We start from the raw sequence: 20664 nt of genomic DNA on the forward strand, positions 1-20664 counted from the left end.
GAACATTAGCTGAGGAAATGAACAAAAAACTATCCATCAAATCAAAATGGTTGGTTCACAAACATAAAATAAAGCTTGTGGTTTTAAAAATATTGTACAAAAATAGCTATTAATCCTTGCCTACTGGACCTGAAGCTAGAAAATTAACCAAGTTTGATAATTTAATGTATATTTTTAACTCTTCTCCACTTCTACTGCCCACATCACCAGGGAAAAATGCATTTCTGAAAACAAGGATGCTAAATGCCTGAAAACTTCCAGGCTTTCTTTTCCTGTTTAAAATATGTTTGCAATTTTTGCAAGGCATTGCAACATACATATGTCAATTAGAATAAAGATTTATGCATTTCTTAAAAGAACAGGCTTTGCTAAATATAGACTCTGCAGTTAAGTTTTGAAGCAGCACAAATACAGACACAGAATACAGGAGCATTTTTAAAACTATACAAAATTTTAAGTTGAAAATAATTGTTTACATTTTCTTTATACATTAACATACAAAATACCTCATTTTATGAGGTAAATAATCAAAACATTGCTACAGCTATCTGAAAGTTCAAATCTGGAAACAATTTATTACACTGAAGCTTTACAAGACTATACTAAATGAACAACTTAATACACCCTTTTTACAAGATTGACTTTTTTTGTATAATCCTCAGATCTTTGCTTTATATTTTTTAGGCAGTTTAGAGGACTGACTATCCAACTGCATTGTAAAACTGTTAATTGCCTGATAACCAGGTACTTAGTTTAAGGTTGTGCAAACCAATCAGTGGAAAATATCACCAGTTATTTGTGTGAAATAACTTAACTAGAACACTTTGTGTCCATTATAGAGGGGAAAAAGCAATTTCTGGGAATTTAGCAGTCCTTTTTCTACTCCTTCATTAGATTACATTTTATAAGTTACTATAAATTAAACATTCCAAAGATATTAACTGATTTACAGGGACTCTCAGTATCCACAAGTGTACACTAGCTATTTACTTGCTACCATTCCTTTCCATATCCCATTCTGCTGCTACTTCCCAAGAACAGGTATGGATACCCTGCTTTATTAATCACCACACTGTTCAGAGACTAAAATCAAAAGGCAGGAAGACACTAGTACTAGGGTATTGTGGTTTTCAAGAACAAAAGATTGCTAATGCACCCCCTGGTTTGTGTCATGTCCTTTTCAGTGTTTTCAAAACATCTGTTAATAGTTGACAGAATTTGCTGCAACTAAATTTAAAATATTCTTACTTTACATTATATGAAAACATGTCTGTATAACTTTCAGTTTAAAACAACATATGTACTTTTATAACTAAAGGTTAGCTGTTAAACAAGATACCATGTGTGCATAGCAAATGATGAAGTCTATAGCAATGCTGGTAATTTTATGCTGGTTTCTTCAGAAGCAGTTCAATGGATCTCAAAATATCCTTTCTTTTCCTTTGTACTTCCAGCAGTTAGGATATTTGGTGAAGCTTATATAAGAAGGCGTTTCCACAACTACATTCTGTACACCTGGACTAAGGTAAACATTTCTCTCAGTCTCTGTTGGTGTTATTTGCGGCAAAGGCATGTAAATTTCCCATCTGGCTGAGGCCACTCTGGATGTGTGCAACATGGATCTCAACATTATTCTGAAAACAACTTAAAGGAAGAAAAACAGTGGTTTACTGTGAATGTTTCTATAATGGTCAAACATTCTGAATGCAGAAAAATCCTTAGTTATACAGAAAGATTATCTGTAATGTTTTACTACAAGTTATTATTACCTGATGTTGGTTGAATCTATAGAATTCTTGATATCATTTAATGAATCTGTTAATGACTTAAATTCAAATGAATTTAGATCACCTCCTTCTGCTAGGCACTAGAAGAAATTATGGTAAATGATTAGAATTTTGAGACAGACATATGTAACTGTTTTGCAAAATTCACACAACTACACTACATAATACACAAAGATGACATTTGTGACAAGGAGGCACCCCCGTGGAGAGAGAATTGTGCACGTTTCTGCATTCTGCATAGGGGAGGGGAAAGAGGCAAAACATTCACTGGTACTGATACACAGAAACAGAAATATACCAAGTCAGAAGGGACCTCCTGAGCCACCTGTTCTGACCCCCGGCTCCATCCAGCTCCACTCATGTAATACCCAACATGTGGTTGTCCAATCTTTCCTTGAACACCCTCACTGATGGAGCCGTCACCACTTCCCATGGAAGCCCATTCCATACCCGAGGGGTCCTGACCAACAGGTAGCACTTCCTGACATCCAACCTGAAACCTGGTTCTTTGAGCTTTACCTGACTGGACTGCATCCTTTCTTTCATCAAAGGGAGAACAGGTCACAACCCTCTACCATGTGACAACACTTCACATTCCTATATAAGTTGCTATAAGATCCCCTCTGAGTCTCCTCTTCTCCACGCTGAAAAGCCCCCGTTCCCTCAATCTCTCCTCATATGCAATCCTTATGATCCTGTGCTGAACTGATTCTAACCTAGATATGTCTCTCTTATAGTCTGTAGCCCAGAACTGGAGGCAGTGCTCCAGTTGTGGACACACCACCAGGGTCTTAATAGAATGGCACCAGCACTTCTCTTGATTGGGAAGCCATGCTCCAGGCTATCCATCCAAGTGTGGCACTCACCTTCTTAACCACTGCATCACACGGTTGGCTCAAGTTTAACCTGCGAGTGACAAGTACCCCAAGATCTCTTTCACAAGTACTGCCCTTCAGCCACTTGTCCCCAATCCTGTACCTATGGCACCTATTCCTGAGTCCCAAGTGCAAGATCTTGAACTTATCTGCACTGAATGCCATTCTGTTGTTCCCCGCTCACTTCCACAGTCTGTCCAAACCTTGTCATGGGAATCCCACAAGGTTTGTCTGGCAGGACCTGTTTTTGCAGAAGTCACGTTGCATGGCTGCCAACCGTCCTTCCCTACAGCTTTCCTTATTATAAGCTTTTCCATAACCTTTCTGAGATACTAAAAAGTCTAAATGGTGAGGATTCTTCAGACTACAAGCCAGGAAAGAAAGTGAAGGATAAGTGCAGGGATGGTGGTGACAGTATTTTAATGTTGTCACATTTAGCTTTCTGTGAAGAAGAGGGGCATGTATTCTCCTCCTCCTCTCCATTTTAACCTCACAACAATCCTGCGAGGATGAGGGTGTAAGTGGTGGGCCACAAGTCACCCAGTTAGCTCCATGGCTAAGCAGGCAATAGAAATGGGGTAGCCCAAGTCCCACTCCAAGACCCTGACTGCTGCATCACCGTGCAAATGTGGGGGGTATTTACCAGGTGTGGCAGTTGCCCGTGCTGCTGAGGCCAGCTTTGCTGCTTCTGAGGCCAGCTTTGCTGCTTCTGATAAGGAAGAATGTGAGCCTCATCAGCTTTCCTGTTCCCCAGCAGAGACTGAGCTTCGTGGAGTATGTGCATTTATTCTCTCTGTACCACTTACCTTAATCTGTAGTAATATTGCTGTAAGTCTAGCAATCAAATCTGTCAGGTTTTCATTTTGAACACAGGGCTGCCCTGTTGTTGAAGTATTTGACTGTCTAACAATCTCCTGAGCTTCTTCTTCACATCTTCTTCTCAGATCTGTGGGATGGTCTGCAGGCTGAAGACCCTGATCTGGGGCAAGCTGGAACAGAAAAGTAATATAAACTGCATTAGAGTTTCAATACTAGGTGTCCAAATATTCATCTAAGCCCATGTTTCAAGACTGATCATTCATTTAGGGCCAAACTAAATGTTATGCTAATAAAAAAAGTAGAGGTATGCATTACTTGGTTTGTTTACTTTAGTGTAAGCAGGTGCAGGCCTGATTTATTGCATTTCTAGAGAGGGCTATTTAAGCTCCTTCCCATTCAGCCTGAAATACCACCCTATTATTTGGGGAATTCAAAAAGAAAAAAGTTTCTCCATAAATTTCAATGAATATTGTTTCTCCCTTTAAAGTCCCCCACCCACACGAAGATTACAGATGAAAAATAAAGTGGCTTGAGCTAAATATCTCCCTCCCCAGATCCCCATATAAATTGGGCCTGGGCTGCACTTTACAAGCCTATTTAAAGCAGCTTGATCTGACTAACTGCCTTTTTCCTCTGAAGCATAAATATGTAACCTTATTGGAGTAGCAGCAACAGTCTTAAATACACAGCAGAATGAGACTGTAAAGTGTTGAAGTGATGGAATCATCTGCATCATTTCAGACAGCAAAAGTAAGTTGTAATTTCTAACATACCTTAAATTTAAGAAATCCCTTTAAATAGAAAGCTCATATAGAGTTGGCTGGGCTAGAAGCCTGCCTAAACTTTATTTTTTCAGGACTTTATCCTTAATTGCAGATGTTGGAAGAGGTAACAGAGAGGTGAAGGCTTGGGGGCAAAAAAGAGGGGGACTGGGTAAGCAGAGGGGGGAAAAGCTCCCTTCCAAGTTTCCAAATACTCCTGACCAAAAAAACAAAACAAAACACCTTACTCCCACCCCCCACCCCAAGTCTACACATTGCAAAAGCAGGAGCTTGACAGTAGTAATTCACTGATGAGCAAAATAAAATCTGCATCTGCTCAGGGGCACATCTCCCTTCATGGACATGTTGCAGCAAAGTGCCTGCCAATGAATTATTAAGAACAGGACACTATTTTTTTCTCCTTTTGGCCTCCTCATGGCCCAAACTTCCTCATGGCCCAATTCTCCACTGCAATTAGAAAGCAACTCAAAAATCAAGTAGGGCTCAATTTTCTGCCCATTGTTCACACTTGTCACTGCTGATATTATAGAAGACAGGCACTGTACAAGAAATAAAAGGACAAGACAGAAGGTTATAGAAAAAGGTGTGGATCTTATTCTCTTATGTCCTGCTAAGGGTTAAAGTGATTAAGGAGAATAACCAGTTCCAGCTTTTCCTCCCACAAGGACCACTGGTTAGACTATAGCTTGTACATCTCCCCTTTATATCTCCATGATTAAATGAGGTAGATATTTTTATTTCAATGAAAGCTGGACTTTTAGAAAAGGGCTCTGGAGAAACCCTAACCAGACTCCGCTACAACTGTAGCCCTTCTTATTCGAAAATATAAAAATGGAGTAGTAATATTTTACCTCATAACAATACTGTTGAACTTTATGCAAAACTTTGTTTAGATCCTTATTCAGCTGTTCAAGATCTAAAACAATAGTTGCGTATCTTCTCTGGAATTCAATGCCAATAGGCATAGAATAGGATTTCTGTATAAAAGACAAGGAAAACTAAATAAATTTACAAGACAATATTTGCTTATTGTAGCAACAATTTAGTGTACAGTGAAGTACACTAAAGTAGGGTTTTTGTTTTCTCAAATAACGTCACATTGTATTTTGTTTACTAACACTTCTCCAAAATATGTGTTGCCTTAGCTAGCCACTCCCCCCTCAAAACATGCAAATATACTTAAAATCTTCAAGATTATCTGGTCAACGGTGAATGTTATGATCCTCTTAATCCATTGATGCAAATAAATTCAAATTGTCAACACATATGATCTCTGACCATATATTTAAACATTTTAACTGTTTCTTTCTTCTCTCTATGTCAGTCAGAATTATATCCATGGTTAAGGCCAGTGCTTTTTTTGTCATAGAACGCACTGGAACGGAGTTCCGGCACCTTTTTTCGACGGATTTTCCACGTTTTAAAAGTAACTTTTGAAAATTTGATGTTTGGTTCACTTGGATTTGAATTGCCCTGTCAAACGTAGCAGGTTGGCAGCAAAATCATTAAAACGGTGCATGCAGGCTGCTTGTGTGTCGAGTCTGATGCATGCGTACTTCGTCTGCGCTGGTTGTGATGGCACTGCTTGGCTTGTGGCGCTCCTCGGCTTGTGATTGGCCATGTGGTCACATGCTGAGTACTTACTGAGGGTGGCAACCGTTATGTTTCATTACACAACTGACGTGTGTGGGAGTGTGTACAGTGATTACGTGCGAAAGGTAAATAATTTCTTTATTTTAACAAAACACTGGTGAATAGAAAATCTTTTTTAAATTTTTAGTATAAAAGTGTAACCCCAAATTTAAAAATGAAAAAAAAAACTTCTCAACCACCAGTCCTGCTAATAAAAAGGCCAGAATATTAACAGATACAATGACAAAGCACACAAAAATAACGACACCTGTTGATATTTCTGAATCTGATCTTAAGAAGCAAAGCCAAACTACAAATGACTGGCCTTACTGCTGGACCTATGATCAAAAAAATGATTTTTGCTTGAAAAATGAATGGCTCTGTGTTTGCAAAATGAAACTTGGCTGTACACCTTGTAGAAAAGTTGGAACTCTTGGAGTTGAAACGAAAATGGGAATGAAAATTTCCAAAGAATGAACCAACAATGAGATAACCTATTCTGGCAATGATAGGAAGCAACAGTTGAGTTCACTTCGAAAAAAGAATTTTGATCACAGAGAATCTGCTGACATAAAGCAGCATTTAAAATAGTTGCTGAAAGCGAAAAAATGACTCTTGAGAATGTTTTTTTAACATCATTATCTCATGAAAAAATAATAACTGCAAAATTTTTTTGAACTGCATGTAAAGTAGCAAAGGAAAATCAATCATTCCATCATTTTGAAACTGAAATTGATCTGCAAGAACTGAACGGAGTTGAAATGGGTCGTGTTCTTCATTCTACAAATGTGTATATTAACATTGTTAATTATACAAGTGAAGAAATGAGGAAGAAAGAAACTGTTAAATTTCTTTTGTGGTTAAAGAAATTGTTCAATCCAATAATAAAATTTCATTGATAATTGATGAATCAAACACAATAAGCAAAAAAACTACCTTCATAGTATATGTTTGATGCTGTATCGAAGGTGCTGGAATGAATTCACCGAAAAATTTGTTTTTGGACTTGGTAGAACTTGAAAAAGTAACAGCTGAAGGAGTATTTGAATCCTTACTCCAATGTCTTCACTCTTATGGGATGACAGATTTAAAAAAAATATTTGGTTTCTCTGGCATGTGACGGCACTGCTGTGATGTTAGGGTGTAAAAGTGGAGTGAAAAAATTGCTATCAGAACGTTTTCCTTCTATTATAGTTTGGCATAGTGCTAATCATAGACTAGAATTATCAGTAGGTGATGCTGTCAAGGAAACTTCAGATATAAATAGATTCAAATCATCTACTGATAAACTTTATGTCATATACCATGCTTCGGCAAAGAATATTAGAGAGTGGCATTTATGTGCAGAATTACTGGGGTTGAGCTGCTGAAAATTGGAAGAATTGGAAGAATTTTAAGTACCCGATGGGTGTCATCTAGTTTGTGTACAGTTTTGGCTATGTGGAATAATTTTGAACCCCTTGTGTTTCATTTTGAAGAAGCAATGCATGATCCTACAAGAGATAAAAATGATAAATGCACTTATGATGGCTTGAAAAGAAAAATCACATCTACAGAATGTTTATTGGACCTAGGATTGATGTGTGAGGCTCTCCAAGAATTATCAGAATTAAGTCTGGACCTACAGGACTTCAACATGGACGTGTACAAGGCAAATAAGAAAATAAAAATACTGGTACAAGTTTTTGAAGAAAGAAGACAGAACTTTGGGCCCTATTATAAATGCACTGTTGCTGCTGTATATGATCTTCACATTCGTGGAGTTTTACTTCATGAAAAAGATTCAAGAAAGGATCCTCCCGTTGACCCAAGTACATTTTATACAAAATTGAAAGAGTCAATTGAAAAAAGATTGCTTGATAGCAAAGACCATGAGTTGGCGTATTGGTCTCGGGTACTCAATCAAAAACATTGGCCTGAAGATGTTAATACTCAGCTAACATTTGGAGAAGTGGAAATTAGAAACTTGTCAATCAAACTGCAACTAAATGAAAGAGAAAGGATTCGTGGATTCCGTGGATACATTCTTGAAAAGACATATCCAGAAAAACTGTTGCATTTGATCCAGACTCTGAATATTATTCCCATTTCTTCAAGTGAATGTGAATGCGAGTTTTCGCAGATGAGTCTAATTGCCACCCCAACAAAAGCTTCGTTGAAGACTAAGACAATTTCAGCACTTTTGTTCATCAAACTTGTCGGACCACCTCTGAGACTTTTCGATCCTTCAAGGTACATCATTGATCTGTGGTTACTCAGAGGACGACATTCAGCCATAGATACTAACAGCAGGGAAAGGAGTCGAGATTTGTCGGACGAGAATAGGACAAAACTTTGGAATTTACTATGAACATTTGCCTTATATACAATAAATTAAATTTATGTTAAGAACTGAATATATATATATATATGAGATTAACAAGGTGTGAGTTCCGGCACCTTTTTGCTTACAAAAAAAAGCACTGGTTAAGGCCAAATATGATTTAGCCTGCAATCCTATACATGCGTACTTGTAAGCTTCAGTGAACTGAATAACCTCATGGCTTAATTTACTGGCAGGGCTGTCACATTATATCAGATGCTATTTCTGCATGGTGCCCCTTGGCTCCCAACTTGCCTTGACTTATGACCCATGGCTTGTTTTAGGCGTCTATTTGAGAATTGTCTAACTATTGAGCAGGTACTTTGTCCAGGGTTCACATGACACAACAAGCCAGAAATCCACAGGTGCCATGCAAAAATGGCACCCAACCTGATATGACAGCTCCCATGGAAAAATTAAACCATGGTGGACAATTGTGTCATGCAAACTAGCTGAATGTATCTTAATACTTGAGCAGACATAGATTTGATTTGTAAGTAGGTAGTCATATAGAAAAAGAGGACACATCTCATGTAGCTTTAATAGATATGTAGAAAAAGGATTTTTACTAGGTGCAGCTTGTCAGGTAAGGACATGATGTGTTAGATTACAACTCCTATTATTCCCAGCAGGCATGCCCATTGGCATTAGTTCACCTGGTGGCTATCATATTGGAACAAGTGATGTACAGAATCATTACCTAAGCCACAAATGAGCATTTATTTTGCTCTGTCATTTACACCTTACTATTACTTTACTCACTGCATGTGAAACAAGAGTATTCATTTACCAATTTTTCTGCTTCTGTATTCATCTCCCTTAATTGCTTGATGTGTTCCTTCTTAATCATAAGAATTTTTGACAATCTGGTCTGAAGAAAAGCAAAGAAAATATTCCAGAATTATTTTAATTGATTATAAAATACACTGTAGGCAAGGAAAGTTAGCATTTGTAGAAAACAGGTCACTGAGATGATGTATACATTTCTGCTATTCCAGTAATGCTTTCAAAGGACTTGGCAGCCTTGAAGAAACGAAAGTTCAGGTCTATAAAACTGTCTACACAAAATCAGAGTAAATGGACTTGTGGTCTATGGAACAGCCCTGCCATCCCAGTACAGCATCCTTGCTCATGGCATACAGTATCTATGGCTCCATGTCAGCCATCTCGACTGAAAAGTGGGAAGACTTTTGATATATTAAAGGTGCATTCTTACACGTTTTTAGGCAGAAAATATCTTACAACTCCAAGCATTTCCCAGGTAGGATTTTTCTAAGTAAACCTGTATAGAATTGCACCATAATTATGACAGAGATATCAAGCACCATCTTTTTTAAATTACCACCTTTTCAGTCCATGCCCTAAAACCCAAAGATGAGAAAAGTGCCATTTTGGTCAGGTGGTGCTTGGGGAATATTGTTCAGCCCTGTGGTTTCTCCATCATGCGGCACCTCAGGGGTTTGTTCTGTCCCCCGTGCTATTTAACATTTACATGAAACCACTGAGTGGGATCATCTGGAGTTTTGGAGTGTGTTGCCATCAATATGCTGATAACATGCAGCTCTATTTCTCATTTTCATCTCCAGCAGGTGAGGCTGTGGATGTGCTAAACTGGTGTTTGGTTGCAACAATGGACCAGAAGAGGGCTAATGAACTGAAGCTTAAACCAGACAAGATTGAGATGCTCTTGGTGGGTGCTTCCTTTGACTGGATGGAGGGTGTTCAAGCTGTTTTAGATGGGTTTGCACTCCCTCTAAAGGAGAAGGTTTGCAGCTCAGGGGTTCTCCTTGATCCATCTTTGTCAGTTGAGGCTCAGGTGGTCTCAGTGGCTTGAAGTTCCTTCTACCAGCCTAGGGATGGTGGCCCAGCTATGGTCTAGAGTCTAGACAGTAGATTGGTTTACGCACTAGTAAACTCTAAATTAGATTACTGCAAGGCACTTTATGTGGATCTGCCTTTGAAGATGGTTCAGAAGCTGCAGCTCATGCAGAACGCAACAGCCAGATTCTGGCCCACTTGCACTGGATGCCTGTATAGGCTGCTTCCAGGCACAATTCAACGTGTTGGCTTTAGCCTATACAGGATCACACAGCTTGGGCCTACAACACATGTTGAAGCATCTCTCCAAACTGCAATATTCTCAGAACTACGCTCAAGCCCTGGGTTCTTCCTCCAAGTGCAAACTCCAAGAGAGACTTGAAGAGTGGCAACAAGAGGGAGGCTTTCTCTGTGATGGTCCCTAATGTATGGAACAGCCTCCTCACAATGGCCTGCCTAAGGCTAACTTTGTCATCTTTCTGCTGCCAGGTTAAGATGGCCCTTTCAGCTGAGGCCTTTAATGATTTACTTAGCTATGTACCAGCAGCTTGAGGGAATTACCCAGCCCAGGTATTTTGCTTTTTATAAGATCATATTTACTGTATGTTTTAGCTGTTTTACATTTGTTTAAATGCTGCTTTGATTTTGTATTTGTACAGCATTTCATTGTTTTGTTTTTATTCATGGTTGTAGGCTACTCAGACAGCTCTGGTTATGGAGCAGTGTAGAAATGAATCATTATCATTACAAATCTTGCTTTGTGAATACCTCAAATCTGAGATGGAAATAACAGTGGAAAAGCAGGTCAGTGGGACTCTCCTGCACTGAAAAGATCAGTAGTTCAGAATGAAGATAACGGCAAGGATGCAGGGTAGCCTCTCTCAGCTCATGCTGGTAATAGTGGCCACTCTCCCTGGCATAGGCTGAATGGTGCTGGGTTGTGCTCAGGTGTTGTGGAATAGCACCAGCAGCTATGAAGCCAGGAACACAGCTGGCACTGAGAGGAGCAACTGCTTTTTCTGGCAATACCAAAGTATTGTTTTCTCATATTCTTTTCTGCTTATTCCTTATTGGGTTGTTTTGAGGAGGGTTTTTTTTTTTTTTTTTTGCCCCTTAGGCCTATTTCCCCTAAATCTATTTTTCCACTTTATATAGAACTAGAAAAACGGGTTATACTACTGAAACAGGTCTTCTGAGAAACAAGAAGGGAGTTTTGAAACATGAGCAAATATTCCAGCAGTCTCATTTGGGAAATAAAAACTTTATAATTCAGCACCTGTTTTTTCTAATAGTGTATGTTATGATGAAGAAGCCATGTCCTCCTCTTCGTTTGCTTATCTCACTGAATTCAGAGTATGCTTGGCCCTTTTAACAGGCACGGGATGCATGTTATCCAACAACATGCAAGTATTAACCTGGAGTGTCTCTAAATTCTATGATACAAGGCATCAAAGATCAGAGGAACAACTGCTTCTCGCTTTGGTATGTGGGAAGCTGGGCTGCACTAGGGAAAATGCACAGCCCAATCTGCCCCCCCACCCCCGCTCACTTGTCTTGGAATACAGAAGAATGGGCAATAATGGAGAAATAATGGGCAGAGCAACTGGGAGAAGCACTAATATTGCATGGGGCAGGGTGGGGAAAAACAAACAGTAGGACCAATTCTTACACCTATGCACAGTTTTTAGCTTCTTCCTCGTCAGCAGCCCTGCTACCAGTACAATGAATTATCTAGCTGCTCAAGTTTACAGATGCCACCACAAAATATCCACCCCTTTCTTCTTCTCTTGCATGTACCAATCTTCTCCCACTTTTTCTGGTTTGAAGCAAACTATAGTTGGCTGTTTGGCTGACCTGGATAAAGTTTATGCTTGCCTACAAATCAGACTGGAAATTCTAAACCTAATTTGTAGAACAAGCACAAATCTTAATTTATCAGACCAGATGGAATAGCTCACTATGGTTTGCCTCAAATGAAGAGAGGGGAGCCAGCAAAGGGTAAAAGAAGCATAATGAAAAGCTTAAGGTTTAGATGCATAATGCTAAACCATGGACTGGTGTCATGTCTGGACCATCCCATAGTTTTAGTTATTCTAATACCAAGTCAAGACTAACATGAATTGAAATTGAAATACTATTTCAACAGGATACTATGTGGTATAATCCTGAAAAGGTGAGAGAACATAATATGTTTCCATTTTGTACATGTTTCTATATTACTGGCAAGAAGAATAATTCCATTCTCTCAAGCATTGATATATTAATAGTGTACAAAGGGAAAATGAATAATTTTTATAAGCAGAAATTTAGACTTTTGATGCATCCAAACAAGATATTTGAATTATTATAAAAACATTTTGAATATTTGACAGCCATATGTAAACGAAGAGCACTTAAAGTATTTAACTGTAGTGATTTTGAAATCAATACAGGTAAAAATTAAAAGAAAAAGACTGGATACTCACCACTTGAATAAGGAATTCTACTGGAAAGCCACCTAATGTCTCACTATCAGAGCCTGAAATTTTGTTTTTCCAAGAAGACTGTCCTAGTAAAGGATCACTTTCCTATATATGAAAAAAATATTGCATTTAACAATGTATTCCTTAAAAAGCTTTAACCTCAAGTTAAAGGGTATACTCCTGTCTGTGTTTAGACAGGAAAAAAAGACTACAGTTCCCCGCATGCTGCAGCCACCTGGCTGGGGCATGCTGGGAGTTAAAGGCCTTTTGTCTTGTCTAAATTTGTATAGGATTGTACCTTTAAACTTTAGAATATATTGAATTGCTAGTTTCATTTGATTCAAATCCTTTAAAATAGAACAAATTACTAAATGAGTTGCTGGAGAGAAGGTGTACTGCTGCTTCATGTCACTTACTGTAATTGGTGACTGGAGAGAAGGTGTATAATGTAACCGAGGAGGAGTCATAAAGAATCTAGAAGGTCGCTGTTTTTGTCCAAAGGCAGCAATTGGCATGGTTTCATGAGGTTCGTTACTCTTAGGTCACAAAGGGGAAAAAAGGTTAATTATCATTCATTACAATTAAGAGAATTAACAATTTTTTGTGGTATTTCGATAGAGAAAATAATATTTTAGAAGTACAGTAGGCTTCCCGAATCCACGGAAAATAGGTTCCAAGTCCCCCAGCAAATACCTGTAATCACAGATAATGGTGAACACCATACTGTTGGTCCTCCACATTTGTAGGGGATGGGGGTACAAAATCCCTGTGAAAGCAGAAAAAACCACAAATATCTCTACCCCTTCCCCTGAACTCACCAGTTTTTCCTCTTTGCACCAAGGAAATGGCAGAGAAATTTCCCCCTCTGGATAGGTGGAGCAAGAGAGCATGCTTTGGAGGCCTCCCTTTTTCCCCTTTTGCATCCTTTAGAAACAGAAACAGAGAAACTGAGCGAGTCGTAAAGGGCCTCCTGGGCCATTTAGTCTGACCCCTGGCTCCAGCCAGCTCCACTCATGACATGCCTACCATGTGCATGTCTAGCCTATCCTTGAACACCCTCACCGATGGGGCTTCAACCACCTCCTGTGGAAGCCCATTCCGTACCCTAGGGGTCCTAACAGTCAGGAAGTGCTTCCTGGCATCCAAATTGAACCTTGGTTCCTTGAGCTCGGCTTCGTTGGAGCGCGTCCTGCCTTCCTCTGCAGGGGAGAACAGGTCTCTACCCACCTCCGTGTGACACCCCCTCACATACCTGTATGTTGCCAACAGATCCCCTCAAAATCTCCTCTTCTCCAGGCTGAAAAGACCCAGTTCCTTCAGTCTCACCTCATACAGCTTTCCCTGCAATCTGGCCACCATCCTTGTGGCCCTACGCTGCACTGACTCTAACCTGGCTATATCCTTCCTGTAATGTGGAGCCCAGAACTGTACACAATACTCTAGTTGCAGGCACACCAGAGTCGTATAGAATGGCAGTAATACCTCTCTCGATCTAGAAGCCACACTTCTGGCTATGCAATCAAGGGGTCAATCAACCTCTTGACCACCGCATCACATTGCTGACTCATGTTTAGCCTGCAGCCAACCAGTACCCCGAGGTCCCTTTCACAAGTGCTGCTCTCCAGCCACTTGTCCCCTAACCTTTATTTATGACATCCATTCCTGTGCCCCAAGTGCAAGACCTTGCACTTATCCACACTGAACGCCATCCTGTTGTCCCCTGCCAGCTTCCATAGTCTGTCCAAATCCTTCTGGATCCAAAGTACCTGCTCCTCGGTTGTGGCTACTGCCCATTTTAGTATTGTCTGTGAATTTGATCAGCAGACTGGTCACCCCTTCTTCCATGTCGTTGATGAAAAGATTGAACAGGATCGGTAGCAGGACAGAGCCCTGGGGGACCCCCCTAGTCACTGGCCACCATATCCTGATGATTCCCCACTAATGGTTACTCTCTGCATTCAGTTGGTCAGTCATGCCCTAATCCATCGGACAGTGCATTGGTCTATCCCAAAACTCCTCAATTTCTCAACCAGGATATCATGCGGCACTTTGCCAAAGGCCTTGCTGAAATCCAGGTAAACCACATCCACCACGTCCCCTCTGTCATAGAATTCCACAAGGTTTGTCTGGCAGGACCTGTTTTTGCGGAAGCTGTGTTGCGTGGCACCCAACCTCCTTTCTCTATCTAGGGTTACTAGAACTCTCACTATTATGAGCCTTTCCATTGTCTTTCCTACAATGCACATAAGGCTAACTGGTCTGTAATTCCTCATGTCCCTTCTACTACCCTTTTCAAAAATTGGGACCACTGATGCCACCCTCGTCTTCTGAAATCTCACCCATTCTTCACAAGGCCTCAAACATGGAGGCAAGTGGGTGCAAGAGGTCCCCCAACTCCTGAAGTACTCTTGGGTGTAACATGTCAGGGCCTGGTACTTTTGTAATGTCCAGTGCCCTGAGGAACACCTCAAATTCTGGGGGGAGGGGGGTGACTCTAATCTGTGCCCCTAAGCCCCCAGCCTCATCTGATCCCCCATGCAAATCTCCCCCATCCAGCTTTGAGGAGAACACAGAGGCAAGATAGTCATTTAGCATCTGTGCCTGCTCCCTCACATCACTCAATGAATCCCCTTTCTCCTTATTAAGTGGTCCCACTGCCTGTCTCCCCTTCCTCTTGCTGTTCAGATGTTGATAGAAGCCCTCCAGAATCTTTTGTTGCTCCAGAATCTTTCTGCAATGGGCCTCCTCCTCCCAGTATACCCTTCTGTCTATTTGCCCCAGTGCCCATTTCCTCTGGAAGTTCCTCTTGAGTCTAATCCCTTTAACCACCTCCTTTTACATCCATGGTGGCACTCTCCTTTGCCTCCTCACCTTACTAGAGGTATCGTCAAGGCTTGTGCCTCCAAAACCTGCCTTTTGAGTGCCATTCACCCCTCCTGAACTCCCTTGCCTTCCAGTAACCTATCCCAGGAAACTTTCCCCAGTCTGGCCTTCAATTGGCCAAAGTTGGCCATCTTGAAGTCCCAGCTTCTAGTACTTGACCTGCTGCATGTCACCATTCCCCTGATCTCAAAGCAAAGGATAGAGTGATCACTCGCATCCAGACCTCCCCTAATCTGCACCCCATCTATCAGCTTCTCCCTGTTGGTCAAGACCAAGTCATGGATATTCCCCCCCTTCATCACATCGCAGACCCTCTGCGTGAAAAACCCTCCCTCTATAACGTCTAGGACAGGGGTCCTCAAACTTTTTCACCAGGGGGCCAGTTGAAAGCTGCCGGTGCTGGGTGCGGGCTGGAAAGGTGGTACCGGAGGTGCATGTGGGTGCCGCGCTGAGGTGAGGAAGGGGCGTGCGGCAAGGCAAAGCGAGTTGAGGTGTGGGTGGGCCCACACAGAGAGGGGAGGAGAGTGGGCATGGGTGTGTGCACAGCGGGTCCAAATGGGCATGGCGGGATAAATGGGCATGGTGGGCTGGATCCAGCCCCTGGGTCGTAGTTTGAGGACCCATGGTCTAGGACAGGGGTCTCAAACTCACAGCCCACGGGCCAATTGCTGGGACAGGCGGGGCACGGGGAAGGGGCTCTGCGGCCTTCAAAGCGCCGGCAGAGCCCGGGCCGGCCTCCAGGAGCAGCGCGGGATGAGCGGCCTGCCACCACCGCGGTGGTGGAATACTTGATGCGGCCCAGCCTCACCCAGACTCTACTTCCAGCAGCCCTCAGGTAAGTTGAGTTTGAGACCCCTGGTCTAGGAAGTGATGTGACCTGGTTGTCGCCGCTGAGTGAGTCTCCCAACTAATATCCGGGAGACTGAAATCTCCCATAAATAGCGTGTCCCTCCCCTGAGATATCCTTTGAATCTGATCTGTCAGGATATCATCCAGGGTCTCAGGTTGACCTGGATGGCGATAACATACCCCCACTGTTAGGTCCCTCCATGTCAAAACCCCTTAGTTTCACCCAGACTGCATGTACAAGATCCCCATCTGTGCCACATTCTATCTCATTGCATCCCTGACACATAAAGCTACGTCCCCTCACCTTTCCCTTCCTGTCCTTTCTAAATAGGTGATACCCCTCAATGTTGACATTCCAGACATGCCTTTCATCCCACCAAGTTTCCGTGATCCCCACCAGGCCATACCCTCCTATTCCCAGGAGAGCTTCAAGCTCTTCCTGCTTAATACCCAGGCTCCTACTACCAATGCTAGGTGTACATGCATCTCAACTCCTTCCCACAGCTTCCTTTCTTTGGGATTCTCGGCCTCCTCCTTCCTCCCATCTTCCCTGATACTGGCCCTCTTTTCATAGGAGTCCTGCCAGCACCTGCAGTACCTCTAACACCCTGGTCCCATAACCCTGATCCTCTCCCCTCACTTGTCCAATCATGACTAGTTTCTGGGGGGCCTGAGCCCACCCACCCCTGGCTCAGTTTAAAGTCTTCTAGACGAAGCTTGCTGAAGCATTTCTAAAGGACTTGTTCCCCATCCTCCTGAGGTGCAACCTGTCCCTTGCCAGCAGTCCATTGGCAAGAAAATGGGTGCTGTGGTTGAGGAAACTGAAATGTTCCTTCTGGCACCATGCCCTGATCAAGTCGTTCACATGGGCAACACTCCTTTCTGTGGTTGGCCCAAATCCCCAGACTGGTAAGATTGAGGAAAAGGCCACGTGGGCCCTTAGGCCCCTGAATTTCTTTCCCAAGGCCTCGAAGTCCCTGGTGATCCCAACCACCCTGTGCCTGGCTGTGTTGTTCATCCCCATGCGGATCACCAGAAGTGGCTGGTGACCTGTGGAGGGAACAAGATGCTCTACTCCAGTGATTGCGACCATTTAAGAGACTGAGTGCCCAAACTACAACCCAAAACCCATTTATTTATTGTAAAGTGTCAACACTGCAATAAAACCTGAATACTGAGGTTTTAGTTTAGAAAAAACAACTCACAGCCAGTCCAAGCAAAAATACATAAAAGCCCCCTGCTTCCTCCTGGGCCTCGGCTCCCTCTCCACTGCTCCCCCTCACCACTCCTCTGCCCAGCTCCTGAGCCTCCCTGGCCCCACCTCCCTTCCTCTCTGCTGCTCCTGCCCCCCCCCCACTCCTTTGTCCAGCTCCTGGGCCTCTCTGGTCCTGCCTCCCTTCCTCTCCACTGCTCCTGTCCCCCACCTCCTCTGCCCAGCTCCTACCTTGCCTTCCTCAGTTTCCTGCCCAACCTCTGCACGCTCTCCCAGCCTCTGCTGCTCCACTGCTCTGCTAAGAGCCAAAAGATCTTGCAGAGCCTGAGTGCGGCTTTATAAGCCTCAGAGGCCATTGGCCCCGCCCCCTGCTTCCTCCTGGGGTTCTCTGGCCCCGCCTCCCTTCCCCTCCCCCCCTCCCCCCCCCCCCCCCCCCCAGCTCCTACCTTGCCTTCGCCAGTTCCCTGGCCCCAGTCTCTGCACTCTCTCCCAGCCTCTGCTGCTCCGCTGCTTTTATTTTCTTTCTATGGTGATGATGATTTTCCACAGTTGGCCACAAAACTCCACAAAATTTCCCAAACTCACAAAAAATCAAATCTGCAAAAGTTAAACCTGCAAAAGTCAAGTTTGCCATTTAGTTTTGTGGCCTACTGTGGAAAATTGGCATTACCATAGAGAGAAGTGGAGGAGAGAGAGGGAGGGCCTCCAAAGCATTACCAGAGAGAGGGGAAGCAAAAGGGGAGGGTCAGCCTCCAAAACATGCTTTCTTGTCCTGCCTATCTGGAGAGGGAAGTCCTTCTGCAAAGAGGAGGCACTGTCGAATGAAAGGAAAGTGGAAAATAAGAATATAAGAAAGTAATAAATGAAGAAGAAGAGCCCTGCTGGATCAGATCAAGGTCTGAAGGAGGGAGGATGAGAAGCAATCCAGTACACATATGGTCAACAGTATTAAGAGTTAAGGGTTGGGGGGACATGTAGAGATATCCATGGTTTTTGCACTACTCAAGTGTTCTATGCCCCTTACCCCTCCAAATGTGGAGGGCCTCATATATTTAATTTTTTTAGACTGTGGTCAAGTGAAACTGCAGAAACAGAAACAGCAAATACAGGGATTTTACTGTATAAATAAAGTTGACAATAGTACAACATTTATTTTATTCCTAAATTGTTTAGTATTAAGGATATCAAAGTTATTATTTTAGCAGAAAAGGATGTGCATGCTTAGACACTTAAAATGAATAAACAATCCTTACAAGGACTTCATAATCTGGGATTGTGTGTGTTCCAAGTCCTGTCCTCTCAAAAGTTACTCTGTATGTAGCATTAAGAGTGTCAACGGCATCTATCTGCCCAGTGAAGAGTCCATCATGGGCACCACGTAACCGTGCTAGGATAAATAATAAATATTACAATCTTAATTAGAGGAAAATATATTATACATCTTTCCAAGATATTGCAGACAATAATGCTGCTATGTAATGAAGAAAATCAAAGTTCTACCCTACCCCCTGCAAATGATTTCATGCCAAGAAAAGCTGAATTCTTTGACTGGTATGGTTATGCATATTAAGTAAATTTTAGTTTTATATATTTGATCATTGTTTACATTTCAAATATAATGGAACAGGCCAAGGATGTAGGCCAGTGAACTCAACTCTACAGCCACAGATTGCCATCTCTAGCTACTGAGATTTCACTAGGCACTGTTTACCTCAAAAGCTATAAAAATCATAAGCCTGTGCTTTTTAAAGGAAATAGTAGATATCAGGATGACAATCTCTTGCTTATGGACCATTGCACAACACAAAAATCTCACTGTAAACATGCATACACTGATCTACAAAATGCAGAATGACAGGCATTTCACCACAAAGTTAGTGTTCTCGAATACTGGACAATGTTTGGATAACTATTTCAGATGGTGGAAAGAGAGGCTGCTAGATACCAGCAAGGGAGAAAGCTCCCAATATTAGTGAAATGATATCATCACACTGTGTTAACTGATGGAAATAAACAGAGTATTGCAGCTAAATAAACTGTGGAAGACACTGGTCATGGATGTCATAGAACGGGATAATGGGGGTTAGCTGTTGATGTTAAGGTATGGACATTCCTGTCAAAAGATTTGAGAAAACCTGCAAGTGCTTGTCCTGCATTTTTTGACAAGCTGAATCACTTTTGAACCCAAACTGCCTAGGGATGATTAACCCAGTGGAATATACAAGTGCCTTACTCCTTTGGGATGCAGTGCAATGAGGATGTCCATAAGCCTTAGAACTTGGAGGATTATACTCATCTTATGAGAGGTATCTTATAGGAGAAGAGCTCTTCATCCCTGTGTATTTCCTGCCTCGCAAAGTTGCACAGATAGCATCTAGCCAAGGTGTTCCGAAAGGGGAGGGAAAGAAGTTGAAGTACCACCAGGATACATTATATCCTCAGGTACCAGTCTCCACTTCCTCCACTCTTTCCTAAGCTTGATGTTAGGACCTCAGAGAAGCAGGCAGCATGGCTCTTTTCATGCTGACTGCAAAGGCTGAAGGGGAATCCAAGTATGATTCCCCTGAACTGGAGATGTTTTCCTGCCCTGCGTATGGGAATTCAGGTTGCTTACTTGTAACTGCTGCTCTTGGAGTGGTCATTTGTGCATCATACATGTGGGGCTCTGTGCCTGCACAGGGCCTATTGTCAGGAAGGTTTCCTAGCTAGACTTATTTTGACAGAGCTCCTCCTTTCCTAGGCTTTGGTATATCTGGGAAGGGTTCCTTGCTTCTTCCTCACCATAACAGATGAAACATCTCTGGCACAGATGAAAGGATTTGGTTCAGGATTGGTAGAAAGCAAGTGCAAGCATCCAGTGTGTGCAGGGTGATTCCGTTGGGTTCAAGGGTGTCACCCTGCGCACCCCCCCCCCAAAAGGCAATAGAACAATGTTCTGGTTGAAGTGGAATGAGGAAGTTGTCTTTGGAAGGAATGTTGGGTCTGAGTGCACACCACCTTGTCCCTGTGGAAGGTAAGAAAGGGCTGGTCAATGCAGAATGCTCAGAGCTCACTGGCTTGTCTGGCTGACAAGATGGCTATGAGGAAGGCTACCTTCCAGGACTGGAGTCAAAGATTTGTGGTAGCCAGAGACCCAAAGGGTCACTTCATGAGGGCCTACAGGACAACCAAAAGGCTCCAGC

The 20664-nt window shown here is 42.4% G+C and overlaps 1 protein-coding gene across 1 annotated transcript in view; it reads right to left on the bottom strand.

Annotated features, from left to right (window-relative positions):
• Nucleotides 1–322: 322 nt before the first annotated feature.
• LIN9 (lin-9 DREAM MuvB core complex component) overlaps nucleotides 323–20664 on the bottom strand; it is a 35790-nt gene continuing 15448 nt past the window's right edge. The window contains exons 8-15 of the mRNA XM_044436001.1: nucleotides 18736–18869; nucleotides 12954–13073; nucleotides 12541–12642; nucleotides 9048–9128; nucleotides 5115–5240; nucleotides 3469–3651; nucleotides 1770–1867; nucleotides 323–1644 (exon numbers count right to left, since the gene is read on the bottom strand). Of these exons, the coding sequence (XP_044291936.1) occupies nucleotides 1539–1644; nucleotides 1770–1867; nucleotides 3469–3651; nucleotides 5115–5240; nucleotides 9048–9128; nucleotides 12541–12642; nucleotides 12954–13073; nucleotides 18736–18869 (950 nt within the window). The 3' untranslated portion in view covers nucleotides 323–1538. The remainder of the gene's footprint in view (nucleotides 1645–1769; nucleotides 1868–3468; nucleotides 3652–5114; nucleotides 5241–9047; nucleotides 9129–12540; nucleotides 12643–12953; nucleotides 13074–18735; nucleotides 18870–20664) is intronic.

Source organism: Varanus komodoensis, unplaced genomic scaffold, assembly GCF_004798865.1.
Source record: "Varanus komodoensis strain SLA01 unplaced genomic scaffold, ASM479886v1 scaffold1, whole genome shotgun sequence".
Taxonomy (NCBI): Eukaryota; Metazoa; Chordata; class Lepidosauria; order Squamata; family Varanidae; genus Varanus; species Varanus komodoensis.